This window comes from Chenopodium quinoa, unplaced genomic scaffold, assembly GCF_001683475.1.
Source record: "Chenopodium quinoa cultivar QQ74 unplaced genomic scaffold, ASM168347v1, whole genome shotgun sequence".
Classification (NCBI taxonomy): domain Eukaryota; kingdom Viridiplantae; phylum Streptophyta; class Magnoliopsida; order Caryophyllales; family Amaranthaceae; genus Chenopodium; species Chenopodium quinoa.
The window spans coordinates 1401647-1419290 of NW_018742720.1; the positions used below are offsets into that span (position 1 = coordinate 1401647).

Here is a 17644-nt window from a genome sequence, read left to right on the forward strand (position 1 = left end):
GTTAGATTTAACGGTTTTCTTAACGGTAGGTGGTGAAAAACAATTATTAGAACATTATTTGGTGGTAAAATACAACTTTTAAAATAGTAGGTGGTAAAAAATAATTTGTCCAAATTTTTTGGTGGTAAAAGTCAAAATTTCTTTAAAATATTGCAACAATACAATTAAAAGTAGAAAAATCAAAACAAGATAGGAAAAATAAGATACTTTCTCATAAGCTTTAAAGTGCTTACCTTGTCATTTGTAAGATTTTGTATACGTGGTATAGTTTTGATGGACTAGGAGCCTTAGGAAGATGACAATTATCATTGAGAATAATTTTATAAGCATTAAATGGCTACTCTATCTATCACATATAAAGATTAGGTGGATTCTTAATCCAAAAGATCATCTTGGATAGATGTAGTATTATTTAATTTACATCAAATAATTACATAATGTAATTAAGCTCCAATTCATCTATTCATTGAACAATATCAATACAGATATCTCCTATTTAATGTATACAATCAAAATTGTTGATATCTTACCTTATTTAGTTATTTACAGATTTATTGATACATTTAAAGATTATAAAATGAGATCTTTATCTATCCAGATAACAAAATCTAAATTAATCTATTACAGTTAATTATATTATTATACTTTCCTATTTTTTGCTTGACACATACAATGTTCTATCCAGTCTATTATAAGCTTCTATACGTGGCGATTTTTTTAAAAAAAAAAAAAAAAAACCAGGATGTGTATCGGTACAAATTTTTACATGATTGCCCAAATACCTATAAATACATGTTTTCAGAGATTCACTTTTGTCCAAAAATAGAGACACTATTTGTCTCTCAAAGCCTTCATTGACATTTGTCTCATGTTTTGTCAAAAATTCTCATCATCTCCACTTTCTTCCAAAGCTCACTATACGACATAGACTACCTCCTACCGCCACCCTTTCAACCCACATGTTCCTTATTAATCAACCCCTTCTTCTTTTCAAGAGATACATTTGTTAATCCAACCTTAAATTTTTCTCACAATTTTTCTTTTTTTTTTTTTTAAAAAAAAAGTACTCAAAATTTCTAGTGATCATCTAGGTGTTTTCTTTTTCTTCTTTTATAACCCAAAAAAAAAAATGGTCAAAATGTCTACCCTTTCAGAGGCTTACAAGGATCATCCTGTGAAACAAAATCTTATCGTTCCTCTTGACTTTACCTCAGTCAAAAGTGTTCCCGAATCTCATGCATGGGCACGATGTTATGATGATCCAAAAATCAACCCTAGTGACATTGACAAATCGTGGTCTTCAATCTCTGTCCCAGTGATTGATCTCGACGATCCTAATGTTGTAAACCTTATTTTTAAGGCGTGTGAGACTTGGGGTATGTTCCAAGTCACGAATCATGGGATTTCAAAACAAGTACTCGACCAAGTCGAGTCTCAAGCCAAAAATTTATTCAATCTCCCATTCGAGCAAAAGATGAAGGTTGTACGACCCCCCAACGGAGCTACCGGCTACGGATATCCTCGAATCACTCCTTTCTTTAACAAGCTAATGTGGAATGAAGGGTTCACTATCATGGGTGACTCCTTGAATAACAATGCTAAGATACTTTGGCCTAATGATTTCCAAGATTTTTGGTAAGCTTATTATTATTATTATTATTAAAATCTATTTTTATAACAATTTTAACATGCATGCACCTTTGCTAATATAAGTTACTAACTACGTTGTTAAATTTTCATGCATGCATGCACTTATTTATTATTATATTAATTATAAATTTATAATATCTATTTCTAGCCACCTGTTGCATACTTGGACAGTCCATATATGTACACTTGGAAAAGACAATATATAATTAATTTCAAGTTTCAATTTTAATGTTTTGTTGTGCATATATTATTATAGTGTAGAAATAATATGACATAGATACTTTATTTTTCAAAGTTTAGATTAATTATGTATCTTGGATATGATGTTACGTCTTACGTATACACTACAAGTTAGGCTTTCACCGATTCACAATTTTCACTACATAGGCCGGCTTAGTAATTAAGGCATGTATACTATTGAGTGTGAATTTATTTTTATATGTTTCTCATATTTTATTATTTCTCAAAATAACCTTAACAAATACGAGTATTTATTTATTTTTACTTGTGTTTACACTACTTTATTTTGTATGTTCACATTGAATTTCTCTTTCTTATTCGACCTTAATAAAATTGTTAAGTTACTCCGTAAAATTTATTGATTATCGAGAACAGAATGAGTTATGTTTTTTGTTACACTCACTTTAAATAAAAGGTAAATCGTCAGCAAAATTAGGATATTTATTAAATGTCATGCACTTAATAAGTTTTGATGATGTGAAAAGGTTGAGCGGGATAATCTTGATTATTATTTGACATTATTGTTTATTTTTTCCCCTAATGCTCATATATGGCCTATATAAATAGATACTATGACATAAAAAGTATAATAAGTTTTTTTTTTTCAACGTATCAATACTTTGGATACACTCCAATCCATTTGTCTTTAAAATATTTTTATTTGAATGATATTTATCTTTAAAAAATAAATAAATAAATTAGATACAAAATACATACAATAATTAATGACAATAATTTTGAAATAGATTAGAAACCATTTAAAGGAGTCCTTCCTAAATATTAAAATTGTCATATTATGTGATGTTATGGAGTATGGACTAGAGTGTAGAGTCTAATTAACTAGCTTAGTATTTCTACTTTGAATTAATTAGGACGCATGTTGTTAATGATACTATTTATAAATTTTTAATAACAAATTAAAACTTTATTAATGGACCTATTCTTTAAGAGAGATTGTTTTCACACTTTCAATAATTATTAATGGCATTCTCACTTATTTGGGTTTACATTTATACCTCTAGTGTGAGTACTAATAAAAGAAGTGTGAAACCAGGATATTGGATAGTCAAATGTTCTTTTGCATTACAAATTGTTTATATCATTAATTTTTGCTAACAAAACCTTAATAATTGTTTATGTTGTTTTATGTAGTGAAGTGATATCAGAGTACCAAACAAGGATGAAGGACCTCGGTAACAAACTCATGGATCTACTTCTCAAATCACTCAACATACCCGAACCCATTTTAGAAGGAAAAGATCAAGACCCTTGTACTGCATTGCAACTCAACTCATATCCGACATGCCCTGACCCGACCCAAACAATGGGTCTAGCCCAACACACCGACACCTTTCTCTTTACAATCCTCCACCAAAGTGGCAATACAAGTGGGCTCCAAGTACTAAAAGATGGGCTCGGATGGGTCTCGGTTGACCCGCATCCGGGTGCTTTAGTGGTGAATGTGGGAGATCTTTTGCACATAATTTCAAATGCAAGATTCCCAAGTGCAATTCATAGGGCAGTTGTCAACAATGAAAAACAAAGGCTATCCTTTGCATATTTCATTGGCCCTCCTTTAGACTTTGAAGTCTCTCCCTTTTTGGATTATCCAAATTGTGACGGTCCTTATTTCAGGTCTTTGAAGGTGAAGGAATATGTTAGCATTAAGTCTAAGTACCTTGATTTGGCACTCTCCATTGTTAAGAAAAGTGGCTAATTAGTATAAATTAGAGTAAAAGACATGTTTAAGTTTTCCTTCCTTGGTTTTATTTGGAATTACAATTAAAGGGTTGGAAAACCAAATTTGTACTTTGGTAAAGTAAATGAGTATGCCATTGCGTCTTGTCAAAAAAAAAAATATAAATAAATAAAAATTGAGTATGCCATTGATTATCCTTACATTACTTGTTTAATTATATTATTATATATTCTAATAATTTATGCTTATCCAATGTGTTGAAACCATGCTCAAAAAATGATTTTTGTAGTTTATCCCCCGCAATCATAAAATCTTGAATCATTTACTAATTTCTTCGTCTCTAAATATTGTTCCTAATTTGACTTATTTTTGTAAGCACTAGGAACAATATTTAGTAGGTACATGTTTTAATTACTTTGATAAAAATAAAATAAAAACGTAAAAATTAAACTAAAACAAAAGGGAAAAAAAAAATCAGAAACAACATAACAGAAACACGTCTACGGCAATAATGAAATTACCAACATAAACGTAATATTTGACACAAAATGGGACATAAGTTAGACCTATATTGGCTTGTTATTTAACTTGTGAAAATAAGTACTCAATATTTTGGAAATAAAAGAAAATTTGACTAGTAATGTAGGAATAACTTTAATTCATCAAACAACACAGTCAACATTAATCCAACTAATAAAATATCATATAAAAAAAGAAAGAAAGAAAAGAAAAAAAGGATCTGATACCAAGCAGACAATCAATTACTCCGTAATGATTTTATGGTTTTAAAGCAAACAAACAAGTTATATTAGAAACAAAAGATGAGATTATTATATACTTCGTATATAAAAAGGAGGCCTTGTACTGTACACAAACAAATCAACTAAATAAGGTTAGGTTGTAGTCTTGAAAGAAGACGGACCTAATATTTTTGTATCTCTTAAATAATCAGGCCGGCTATTCAAAAAAAAAAAGTAAAAAAAAAAAAAAAAAAAAAAAAAAAAAACAGACCAGCTAAATTGGGTTGAATATTCCAATCATTCCAAGTAAGCCAAAGATGAAGCCACTATCAAGCTTGCGTCTCATCAATGCATCTTCACCAAATGATATCCTTTCATCTCCAGTAGACTGACTCAGCGTTTCAACCTATTCAATGGCTTTCAAAATTTAAATGATGGGACAAATAACGAATCAGACTCACATAGCTCTTTGATCTTCTGTCAAACTTATTACTACAAACATATGATCTTGCAGTCGTATTTCCAACAGCCATTCATGTTCTATCGAAATCAGGCACACAAGATACTTAGCATAAGGATGTCGCTTGTCTTTTGGTCTGCCAACTACCTGAGCTGAGTACAAAAAAGAAAACATTACATAATGGATGAGCTAACAAGAAAAGATCAAAGTTTTAGTCATGAAAAACTTTCATTACGATGCTTAAATTTGTTTCCAAATGCTCAAAATAACAATGACAGTTACAACAAAGCATCAACCCGCCTTTTCAGGCTTTGGCCAGTCCATGTGCACCTTACACTCAAAGCATTTCTGGCTAATGGAGAGGTTGTTGCCAAAGAATTCACAAGAAAATATCAGATATAAGAATGAATGTTGTACACTTGACACTTCATTTTGAACCAAAAATATAAAATCTACATAACATAGCCAAATCTGAGAAATGGACTCATACTCATATTTGATACAGGTAGCCAAATTCGATTTACAAAGAAAATTCACACGGAAAGAATAATTCAACTGGATTAAAGATTTTATTTTATTTTTTTAAAGTGAAAAGCATATATGAGAATAAGTTCAACATCGATCTTCAGTAACTATAACAAACAAGGCTCTCCCAAATCCCAAGTAGGATTACCAACAGAAACTAAATTCAGAAAATGGCTTGACTATGTGTTATGTTTTAAAAATAAACATAATCAACATGGTAATTTTTTTTTTTTTTTTGAAGACAATTAATTCTAGAGGAAATAATTATAAGCTCGCATCACCCTTGCCAATGAATGGAAGCATCAAGATTCAAGAATTTATGACAATGACACAATGTGCAGGATTGTCAGTGGTGTGGTTCTGTAGTCTAGTGACAGGCAAGGGAAATGCATTTGAACTCTGAACCTTTGTGAACTATCTACAACAAGAAATACATGATCGTGGTGGCTGTACTATTTACAAATTACAACTTCTACTTTTGGAGACATGACACAAGTCCCAATCACAATGAAGCATAAATTCCAACTTTCCAGCATTATTCAAGGATGCAGTAATTTATGACAAAAGCACAATCAGCACTGTGACCCTAGAGAATTCCAACAAAAGGAGAGAATATGACCGGAGAGAATATAGTAAGAACACTGAACAGGGAACTGTTTATTGTTCTGTCTTTGTCCTCATATAAAGACAAACAAAAAATATATAGCAACAAAGTGGAATTTTCAAGGAGTAATCGTGCTTATCCAAAATTAGCTTAACTTTTTCTTCATTCATAATCCACATTACATCAAAACTAACACTAATAGATAGCAACTGCTACATGCACACACAAAATGAAACAATGTAGTAGCTCAAATCAAAGAAACAAATGTATCAAATGTGAAATGGACAATGCAAAAACTGTGGGAGAAGTTGAGAAATACAACAAATTATTGCAGATTGGAAATTTTATTTGTATACTGGCCTTGACACCAACAACAACAAAACCTCAATCCCAATATTAATTGGGGTGATGGGGTCAGCTAACATGAATCGTTATTAAAAAAAAAAAACACCCGCAAATCATAGAACAAAAGAAGGAAACTGATAAAATGAAAATAGGCAAAAGAGAATATAAAGTGAAATTGGCGAAAGTTTGTACACATGTCTTGATAAATTCAAAAATAAAAGTATAAATAAATATATAATGAGACATTTACCTTGCTTCTGGAATGCAAATTATAAAATTTCAACACGAAGAGGAAGTTTGGCCCCCTTGCTTTTCATGTAGAGCAAATTCCATCTTGAGCCTCTCATTCTTTCTACATTCTTCCTGAGGAAAAGGAAACAAATAGCCCAGAGAATTAAAAATAGCCAGACAGAGTACAAGCCTACATGTATTACAGTAACATAGTGATCACCTAGTTTCTTATTCTCTTAGCTAACAACAGCATAAGCATTCATTACAAACCGTTTGTTTTCAGTAATGTGACACAAAACTTTTGAAGCTGTAGAAGTTGTAGGATGCACTGTGTCAGGCTGGGAACATATGCTTTTTCCCCCCAACATACAAAAAGTTATCATCAAAATTATTCCCGGCAATTTTTTACTTAGAAGGTTTTTACTAAAGCTGGGAAGACCAACATGAACACGCCTGAGCGTTGAATGTTCAGTCAAATCAAGAAAAAGAATGCAAGATACTTCACAAAGATTACAATAAAAATCACAATAATAAGAAGACAGATTTCTATCCAGGGAAAAGAAGACAAACTCAGAAAGCCAACAATCTACTAAATTTCCAAATTTGTTGTCATCTCTATAATTGCATAGAAACATGACAATAAGATCACACTGATAAACAGATAGTCATCCATCTAATTATCCAGGAAATAGACAAATTATGAAGCCAACAAAAGAGAAGTCATAATTCTAATTCATTTTGTCTTTTCTTAAGAAGTAAAAGGACTGCTAAATTGGAAGTAGTGAAGAAGGCCTCTGAAGAAGATAGGAAAAAAGAGAAAAAAACAAGGCTTATCAATCTAAAATGTACCAAACTTACATGTTGGATAAGTATTAAGTAGTCCTTCCTGAATGACACCAAAGCTAAGTCTACATTCCCTCAATATATCCAATTTCCTACTTTCCTATTATTTGCAACAAAAGGTTATTATTTGTGAGATATAAAAGGCTTATCAACAAAAGGCTTATCAATCTAAAGTGTACCAAACTTACACGTCCAGCAGAGGGAAGCAATGTTTCATATTATTTGCAACAAAAGGTTATTATTTGTGAGATATAAAAAATTCCTTCATTGCAAATAATAAGAAACGGGGGTAGTAGTTAAGTTATACCAAGCGGGTGTTTATTGTACTTTTTTTATTTGTTCTTTGTTAAGTTCTACTAAATGATGTCTAGAAGGTAAATTATTCAATAAAACCAAAATAAATTAGATAAAGACATTTAAAATGATTAAGTACATAAAACGTATAAATAGAAAGTCAAATTCACCTATCAAATACCTAAAACATTATTATATAATACGGAGTGGGGGCAAACACTAGTAACCAGGTTATTTATGCTATGTCCAGTTCAACTTAATTAAGCAAATATTAATTTCAAAAATGGTAAGGTCAAATCAGACCAGATCAGAGCTAATCAGCTAATTTTTTCGTTCGCATTTACTTATCTTAAGGATCTTTAATTCTATAATCAGGGGGAAAAAAATTACATATTTGAAAAGAACATATTAATACGAAACTGATGACATCTCATTTGAAGATTTTATATCTTAAGCAATTAGGTGAATGAGTGTACAAATAAGGCTGAGCTTGGTCAACACCAAACATAGCCTTAGTTTCCATTTTCAAGATGGAGTTAGAAAAAAGAAAATTTAGGTATAAACATAGGCCTAAGGATGTGTAATGAAGGGGGAGTGTAACAAGAGATTCTTTAGTTAACTAGTATCTTAAGTTGTTTGCTTGTTGCTTAAATCTTCCTCAGCCGGCTACAGATCACCTGATTTGTATATACATTTTTTATTTTAGGCCTAGCTCTAAGTCTCTCACCTTCAATAGCCCATATGACATATGACACATTGATTACTCCAAAATACAACTATGAACTCTTCAAGCAATAGATTCCCCTGTGATTGACCCAAATGAGTAGGAAACAGACGTTCATCAATTCCCATAAACAAAATAGAAAATACACGAGAGAATAAGTATATCTTACCTGAAAATCCTTTAAGAGGACAGAACAATGGCGTTGATCCACAATGGCTGCACTGTATTGCTCCCTAAGGGTATCAAGAGTTTTTTGCTCCACTTGTAGTCCAAATTGCACCTTCTCAAGCTTCTAAAGAATGAACCAGGAAATGTGGCCATATGTCAAGAAAACAGAGTCAGCCTGTTAAGTACTGTATACTAAACTTGTGACAACCAGGAACAGATAAATTCAGTAGTTCCTGGCTAGAAATTTAGCAGTGATAACAAATATACTTAAAGTCCCATGACATCCTTGGGGAGTTATAGTCATCAGTTCCCCAATGCACATAAAGTAGGCCAAACAATTTCATGACAAGATCCAGAAGTTGATTTGTATCATCATTCATCCAAAATCATTTACTAATAAACTTGAGGTAGCATTCATGGACCCAAGTAACCCAGCACTTGATTTGGGTCAGCCACCACTACGAGTCTACGTTCGAAGGCAAAACAAGACCAAGGGGACAAGAGTATAAACAGCAGAATAGCCAAATCAGCAAAGGAACAGAACAAAGGTGATTAATGATGCACTTGTGGGAGGGGTGACTGAATCTCTGAGCATGTGATACTTTTTGTCAGCAGAAGACAAATGTAACTAAGAGTAGGTTTAAAACTTGTAATAGAGCTTGAGTATAAAAAGGCAGAAGTAGTAGAATAGCAGTTATCCAGAAATTGAGAGAAAACACTTGTTGAGAGAGTTGTAGCCTAAAGCTACTAAGTGAGAGTTGAGACTGTAAGAGTAATAGCCTAGAGCTATTTATCCTTGTAAACATTTCGCCATTATCAATCAATTAATCAAGCTTCCTACTCCAATATTAGCCTAAATTCTGTCTTATTAATACTTCCCAGAGGTACTCTATAACATATTATCTAATTAACATAGATAAGAGACCAGTGAAAGACCCAAATTACCTGCTGAATTCCCTTCATAATAGCTTCCATTGAATCAATGAGTTTTGTACGGCCAGCAGGGTCCCCTATCGCATCTGCAAACTTTGATGCAATTGTTAAAATATGCAAATATTCAGTAAATCTGCCACAACACATAATTTCTCTGTTTTCTTATTTTTCCTTGCAACAATATAACCTATGCAGTATTTACATATTCACCTCGATTTATACTTTCATGATACCAGATCCTTATAATTTTTATTTGATTAGAGGCTAGATCTATACTCTCATGATATTAAATCTTTATAGTTTCTACTTATTGATATTGAAAGACATTAGTGATTGAAATAATGCATTGGCAAGCATGAAATTAGATGTGTTGCAAGTAAAAAAACACAGAGGAAGTATCAAGGTACTCTAGAGAATATTCTTAACTTCCCAAGCAGTCAAGCATGAATGAAGACCGCCATCCAACATTTTATGATCATCAAAGTTAAACATTATGTTAGATACAGTAGTATATTAAGATTCATGACCATAGCAAGCTTGGAACAAATCAGTATACAAGAATGAAGCAACCTACAGTAACAGAGACATGAAATATTCTCAATAATCACCTCTTTTACACATTAGTCTTTCAACTTCCCCTTTATCATATGTTAATCTACCCTAAAGTCAGGATATGGAAGGAGGTTAATTCATATTTGACCCAATCCAAGGGAAAAAAAAACTATACCTAAATCCAAACCACGTAATTGACATAACTAGTCCAAATCCAAATTCGATTTAGGGACTAAAGGTTGTTCATTAAACCACCACGTGAGGTTCTGCCTTTTTTTTTTTAAGAATTCATTAAAAAAGAGAACTTTCTAGTTTCTTTACTTTCTCATCTCCCTTCTCTGTATCATAGTATGTTATAGCATCATTGCTCACCATACTGCAGCAATAAACTAGAATAACAATGCATAACTGATATTCTGTGAAGTAGCTCCCTAAATAAGGGACTGGGCATAGCAATTTAAGCAAAGTTAGAAACCCCTGCTACCTAAATATTCTTTAGCTTAAGCCAACCCCCCCCCCCCCCCAAAAAAAAAAAAAAAAAAAAAAAAAAAACAAAAATATGCATTTTAAAGGGTCAACCTCACCCCTACAAAGTCCACCCCACACATTGAGTTAAAGCCTTTGACATACACTAACGGAAGCATCATGTAGATCGCCAAGCAATCCATAACAAATGGATTCTACAGTAGCAACTGCATGATTATATGCATAATTGCATAACATCCACATTTCATACTCAGTGTAAGGATTGCTTGCTCAAAAGAAAAAGTTAAACCAAGTTAGCGTAGGGAATAAGCATTGATGGTCAATAATTAGAATATTAATCACTTTGTGAGGTCTTAACTAAAGCGAAAACATTGAAAAAACAAGTTTATTTTTCATTCCTAATAACCATCATATAAACACTTAGTAATACAAGTAGTACAAGAAGGATACTAAAGTAGGGAAAAGGCATAGTGAAATATTTGTGGAGCTTATTTAATACTTACTTGTGAATCTACTGAATTCAGTAAAGATGTCTCCTTCAGCATCAAGTCCTTTATCTCAAGAAGAGCATTATAGGTTTCATAATACTTACGAGTTTGACAAAGTCTATCCTACACTTAAAAAAATAACCAAAAAGTTATTCAAACTTTGGATTGCTAAGATAAAAAGTAAAAACAAAGAGCAACAGAAGATAAAAAAAAAAAACCTGCATGTGAACATTCAATTCTGAAAAGCGGCGTTCGTACCTGCAGTCAGTAGTATTCAGTATGTAGTCAAAAAATAGCAAAGAAAAATAGCATTTTTCAAAGCCTTTAGTGCCATGAGAAACAGAATTCAACAGTCATTTATGCATCTAGTCAGCAAGAAACTCTCTGCCCCCCTAAATGTATTAGAGCAAGCAAAGTTACCTAAATAACTACAATATATATATATATATATATATATATATATATATATATATATGACCAGGATTCATTGGGAAGACTTAAGAACTTAAAGAATGGAGACTGGAGAGCATACTGAACAAGTTCAGCTTCGATTGGAAGTTCATCAAGCTGCCTCTTCAAAGAGACCAATTCCCTCAACTTAATAGAAAGTTCCTGGCACGATATATAGATTAATACATTTTGTATACAGAATGAAAGAAATTAATACAACAGATCAAACAAATAGGAATACAAAGAAAGCTTTGCAATAAAAAGATTAATATGACACACTGGATGAAGAGTTCACTTTCAAATGCAATTCATCCCACATTATTTTGATAAGAAGAGAAATAACTTATAGAGTGCAATGGTGTCCATTTAAGCAGCATGTAACTTCTTTATTTCTAATCGTTTTTAGATTCATAATCAATATTTGAAAGCTTATTGAACAAACTTTACGTACATGAAGAGGAGATAAATCATGGAAATTATGAACACTGCAAGCTTGGAAATTGAAACTTTGCGTAAAAAGAGACCATCTAAATTTCAATTCTAAGCTTGATTTTGGACATTTGGGCTTGGTAATCAATGCCTTGTCTAACCTGATAAGCATCTATGACTTTCTACTTCAATTGTGGGCTGAATGTAACCCACTTCTAAAGATTTAAATTAAGCATTGGGCTTAGAAATCAATCTCAACCCTAAAATTTAAGGTTCATTACACACTGTAATGGGGCTACAAAAATTCTAGACATGTATCTACACCTGGCCATCTAATGCATCCTACAAAATGTTCATTGGCAAAAAAAAACCATTACCATCCACAAAAGGATATTTGCAACAGAAAATTGGTCAAAACATTAAGCAAAATCTGGTGCATAAATACAACAGAATAAAAAAGGAATACATTCATCCATTAAAATATGATTAGATTATCCAGACAAAATGCAAATCCTATTCTTTAAACAGTTTGAAGTTAAAGTCGACAACAACAACAAGTCAACAACAACAAAGACTTAGTCTCAAAATAATTTGGGTCGGCTAACATGAATTGTCATAAGGAATCGTACACCCTACACTAGCATACTGTTTTTTAAAGTTTAACTTAACTATAAACACCCTACACTACAATACTATTCTTTAAAATCTAACTCAACAGCTCAACTATAAACACTCAACACTACAATACATTTTTTAAAGTTTAACTTGACTTTAAACACTGACTATACAGTATACACTACCATCCATATCCAAGACCATCAGAATGGCTTAATCTTACCTTTTTTGCATATTCTAACTTCTTAGATAAGTCAGAAATAGAACATTCAAGAAAATCATGTGGATCATTATCACCATTGCCATTCCTCAAATCTTCCTGCAATTGAGTGATCTCAGAATTGCAGTCAGACTGAAACTCATTTTCTTGCCTCTCCCGAGCCTGATTACATAAAAGAAAACGACAATCCATTTGAAAAGTAAAAAAATAAAAAATTGCACAAAATCATTCAAAAAAAATCATAAATAAACCAAACTAGTTGCATTGAGCTAAACAACTGAGAAAATCAAAAGGCAGCCTAGATGCTGAGACATCTATGGTAGAAAAATACAAACATATAATACCTCTTTCTTTCCCTATAGGGAGGAGGGATTGAACAGCCATGGCTATATGGGATTCCCTCTTAGAGTTCTTTCTCCATAGCTTATTTTTGCTTAATTTAACTTATTTTTGTAGGACTTTTGCTTAGCATAGCTTATTTTTTTCTCCAACTTAACTTATAACATAACTTATTCTTGATAAACTTAGCTTATTATTGCTGAAATTAACCTTTTTTTATAAAGCTAATGAGAACAAAGCCTTCATAGATGAGAAATGCAGAATCAAATCCATACAACATCCTAGAATCATAGCCAATAAGTACCTTAATTACTAATTTGCCACAAGATCAAATGAACTTTAACAATGTACCTTAGATTTCATCAGCAAGGAAACCAATTTTTGCACCTTACTACCAATACCAGTCTCCTCAATTTTTTCTTTTAGAAGTTGCGACTCTGTCAAGACATAAGCCCTTCTCTCATTCTGTAAGCAGAGAACGCAAAACTTAAAGGAATACTCACTTCAACTAGGCATTAGACACAAGCCATTTATTACTTCAGAGAGTTCAGACGAAGATGTATAGCATTGAAATTTTGGAATAATTATTGTTGCTCAGCGACAAACAAAATATGCCACCTATAATCACAAAATATAAAAGTAAAAAAGCCAAATGAGGAGTTGTTAAGAGTTGGTCTCATTCCCTCAACTCAATTTGCTTTTACTATAATCCTATTCAAGATACTCAACTGTATAGAAGTTATTCTATGAATCCAAAACAATTTAAAACATTCTTAATACCAACTACGAAGAATCATAATATTCTAGAAAGAGTAAAAATTGTATGATAGGTACTTCATATAGATCCCAATCCAAATCTGAATTAAGAAATACACGTTTTGACTTTCGACACTATTTAACATTTGTGGTTTATTGATATGATATGAAAATAAATAATCATGTGGGATCATGTTGATCAGTTTCAATATGTTCTTAACCAAATTCAATTTTTAGTAATTTAAACAATAGCATAACAAAAGATGTTTTTGATTAAATTTTCGCATAAACAATCGTGATAAAAGAAACATGTCAACTAATTTGGAACGGAGGAAATCATGTTATTCAATTAGACCAACACCTCATTCCTAAGAGTCAAAGATTTCAATTTATAAGGAATTACATTTTGAAGTACATGGATACAGGCACAAAGGAATTCATACAATAAAGAGAAATAAATCTTTACATCACTGATATATACTATTGCCAAAAGCTTTCAGCCAAATGGTGGAAATTCTAAACCCTATGAGTGATAGTTGTGCCTTCAACACATCAAAAAAAGGTCAATTATGCATTAAAAGAACATTCAAAGAAAAGCAGCCAAGACTAGAGGAAACATTACAGCAACCACTACCGCCTGTTGAAAGAATTTTTCTATTTTAATTAAGGGCAGATCTATAAACAACAAGATACTTGCACCCCCTTATCCCAGGCAGAGAGGTTGACTGTTTCCAAAAGACAAGTCCAAACTAGCAGTGTCAATAAGTAGCAATAATTAGGCATGGGTACTTCCAACATTTATGAAATACTTTTAAATTTCTTGAAAATGTGGCAGATAATTCATATCTTGATTAAATTACATTTATGGAACTCCAATTGACCAACTAATTAAACAAACTCGATAGATAACAAGGAATATTGTAATTGGGAAGTGGAAGCAATAACCACACTCTAATAAGACCTCATAATTGCTACCATTGCGCAGCAGGATTGATGCCAGCATAGTCAATATCGTCAACCTGAGTAGCCTTGGGAGACCCCATCAACTTAAAAATAGAGCTACAGCAGTCAAATACATTAGCATTTATAAGAAAAGAGCATTTTTGTACCATTACAATAACTGCAAAAAAAAAGTACTTGAGAGACTTGCTCTTAGACTGCCAACATAACAAAAAGGACTGCCAATAGTTGTAAGGAACTAAGGATTATGCGAAAAATTGGGAGTGATATTTTGTATTGACCCTTTTCACGGTGATAACCTCAACTTATCGACTTATCCCTATGATTCTATAAAGCTGGAGAAGAATTGAGCGATTAGCAACACATTATCGACTTATCCCTATGATTCAATTCAACGAAATCGCTCAATATTATTATTCATAATTTCAGGAATCAAGACCAATAATTCAATATTCCACCTTAGAGGAACCCTAAATTCACTGTACTGACGAATAAATTAATGATTAACACTATATTGTCAAATTAATATTCAATCATTTAATACAAAGAAATTTTACCTCATAAGCTGCTTCAATGGAGAATTCAGAGTAGCTTCAATGGAGGAGAGAGGAAGGGAGGGTACTAGTACACTTGATATCTTAGATGTTTCATTAAGTTAATGGTATTTTCTTAAAATAATAATAATAACTTTTCGTATTATTTACAGTGATTTCCCAAAATAATGTGATAAACTAATTCTTTATATAAATTAGTTTAAAAACTATTTTTCACAAGGAAAATGTTATACATAGCCATATATAAGAATTAAAAATTTACCAATTGGTTGTTGGTGTAGTGGTGATTGGGACTACACTTGGTAGGGAGGACTCGTGTTCGATCCCCCGCAACAACAATCGGGAGGGGACTGGAACCTAACCACTCAGAAGTGATCCCCGAATCCGGATTAGCCCAAAGGTTTTTTATATTGTCATAAACCTCTAACTGTATTAGCGGTTCTTTATATGAAACCTCTAATATCATTGCCGGTTCTATATAATTTGAAGTGAAAGCTAATTTAGAACCTCTAATACCATTACTGGTTCTATATAATTTGAAGTGAAAGCTTATTTAGAACCGCTAATGGTAATTAGTAGGGCTGAGCAAAACTACCCGAAAAATCGAAAATTCAAAAACCCGTTCCGTTACCGTTCCGAAAATTAGGGTACTCGATCCGATAACCATAACAGTTCGGATACCCGTTCCGATAATTTGTTATCGGGTATGGTTTTTGGGTATCATTTTAAAATTAACGGTTTCCCGATCCGTTCCGATAAACAATTATTTTGTTTTTTTTCCTACTTAAATCTATCTTTTCAATATTTAAGCTCTTACATTACTTCATAATCACTATATAATATCAATAATTAGTAATGTTATTAATAATTTGGTCAAGATCATATGGTATTGTTGTTAATTAGTGTTAAAAAATATCATAATAATTAATTTTTTAAGTTTAATTATCACTATTGGATACTTTATTGGGTACCCGATAACCGTTCCGAAAATCCGGGTACCCGAACTTATCGGTTCGGGTTATGGATATCACTTTTAGTGAATTGGTTATCGGGTACCCGAACCGTTAGTACTAATGGTACGGGTACCCGTCCCATGCTCACCCCTAGTAATTAGAGGTTCTATGCATAGAACTTCTAATGGCATTAGAGGTTCTACGCATGGAACCTCTAATGGTATTAGCGGTTCAATATATAGAACCGCCAACATTGTTAGCGGTTTTATACTACCAAATTCCAAACCTATAAATCGATCCTATGTAGATGGTATTGTGGAAATTAGTTTTTAAACCGACTTATATAAGGATTTAATTTGTATTTTAGCATTATTTAGCAAAAATGCTAATTTAATAAAATTAGTTTCAGTAAAATTAATTTCTTAACATTTCTTAAAAATAATTTTAGCATAATAAACCATTAATATTGTGGAAGCTCAGTAATTAAAATAATTATCGTTATTAATTAAATATTGATTCTGTTCACTTTCACTTATTCCAGGTTAAATAAGCCCAATTAAGTTTATGTAGGCTCAATTAAAAAAAATATGTCTTGGTAAGGGTTACCTAAGTTCAAATTACAAATTAAAATAAGTTTTAATAAATTATATATTGAGGTAAGTTCATATAAGAATAAGATCATATAAGTAAAATGAGGTGAATTGAACACACCTTAGATTAATGGGTTCCTTTTTTTTTTTAACTTTGTACAATCATACGAACCTATGAAAGATTTTTTTTAAAAGTATTGTATAGTACAAGTTATTGACTGTATTTAAAAGTTACATGTTAAATTCCAATCAAATGGAAAATTCAATAAAATTCATATGTAAAAATTATGTTTTGGTTGTTATTTCTCTCACATGGACTTAAAGGTTGTACATGTGATTTTATTATCAATCATTCTACATAAATAATTAATTGTAAACTACGGCCCTATTCAATTCACCTTTTAAAAAAAAATTTAGTAATTTTTTTTTAATTCCGTAAATATAAGTTTATTTAATCAGTAACTTAAATATGGTGTAAGAAATATAATAAAAAAATCAATAAAAATAATTTCATTTTATTAAAAATAAGGCGGAGTGAATAGTGCCTAAGAATGCAATTGAATTTCAACCTATTTTTTTTTGGTGTTCCATCCGTTTCACCCTTTGGGCTAATCCGGATTCGGGGATCAGTTCTGGGTGGTTAGGTTCCAGTCCCCTCCCGATTGTTGTTGCGGGGGATCGAACACGGGTCCTCCCTACCAAGTGTAGTCCCAATAAAACTCCATGTTTGTTTATTGGGTTTGGGAATAAAGTTTGACTTTATTTTTAAATTTTTTTTTAGAGAGGTGAGAATTGA

At 31.9% G+C, this 17644-nt stretch overlaps 2 protein-coding genes across 6 annotated transcripts; one reads left to right on the forward strand and one right to left on the reverse strand.

The window, feature by feature from the left end:
- The first annotated feature begins 506 nt into the window (after nucleotides 1-506).
- LOC110723117 (gibberellin 3-beta-dioxygenase 1-like) lies at nucleotides 507-4602 on the forward strand. The gene is made up of 2 exons (XM_021902417.1): nucleotides 507-1635; nucleotides 3043-4602. The coding sequence occupies exons 1-2, from the start codon at nucleotides 1130-1132 to the stop codon at nucleotides 3605-3607; spliced, it is 1071 nt and encodes a 356-aa protein (XP_021758109.1). The 5' UTR covers nucleotides 507-1129; the 3' UTR covers nucleotides 3608-4602.
- LOC110723119 (coiled-coil domain-containing protein 93 homolog) lies at nucleotides 4396-15421 on the reverse strand. Of its 5 annotated transcripts, XM_021902419.1 has the most exons (11): nucleotides 15309-15420; nucleotides 14753-14850; nucleotides 13387-13500; nucleotides 12700-12858; nucleotides 11515-11594; nucleotides 11201-11240; nucleotides 10998-11105; nucleotides 9469-9549; nucleotides 8525-8647; nucleotides 6514-6626; nucleotides 4396-4941 (listed from the first exon to the last, which is right to left on the reverse strand). In XM_021902419.1, the coding sequence occupies exons 2-10, from the start codon at nucleotides 14792-14794 to the stop codon at nucleotides 6543-6545; spliced, it is 831 nt and encodes a 276-aa protein (XP_021758111.1). In that variant the 5' UTR covers nucleotides 14795-14850; nucleotides 15309-15420; the 3' UTR covers nucleotides 4396-4941; nucleotides 6514-6542. The 5 variants fall into 5 exon arrangements, with proteins under 5 accessions (XP_021758111.1, XP_021758112.1, XP_021758113.1 ...); XM_021902420.1 differs by having other exon boundaries at nucleotides 4396-4936; nucleotides 14753-15421; XM_021902421.1 differs by having other exon boundaries at nucleotides 14767-15420.
- Between the last annotated feature and the right edge of the window lie 2223 nt (nucleotides 15422-17644).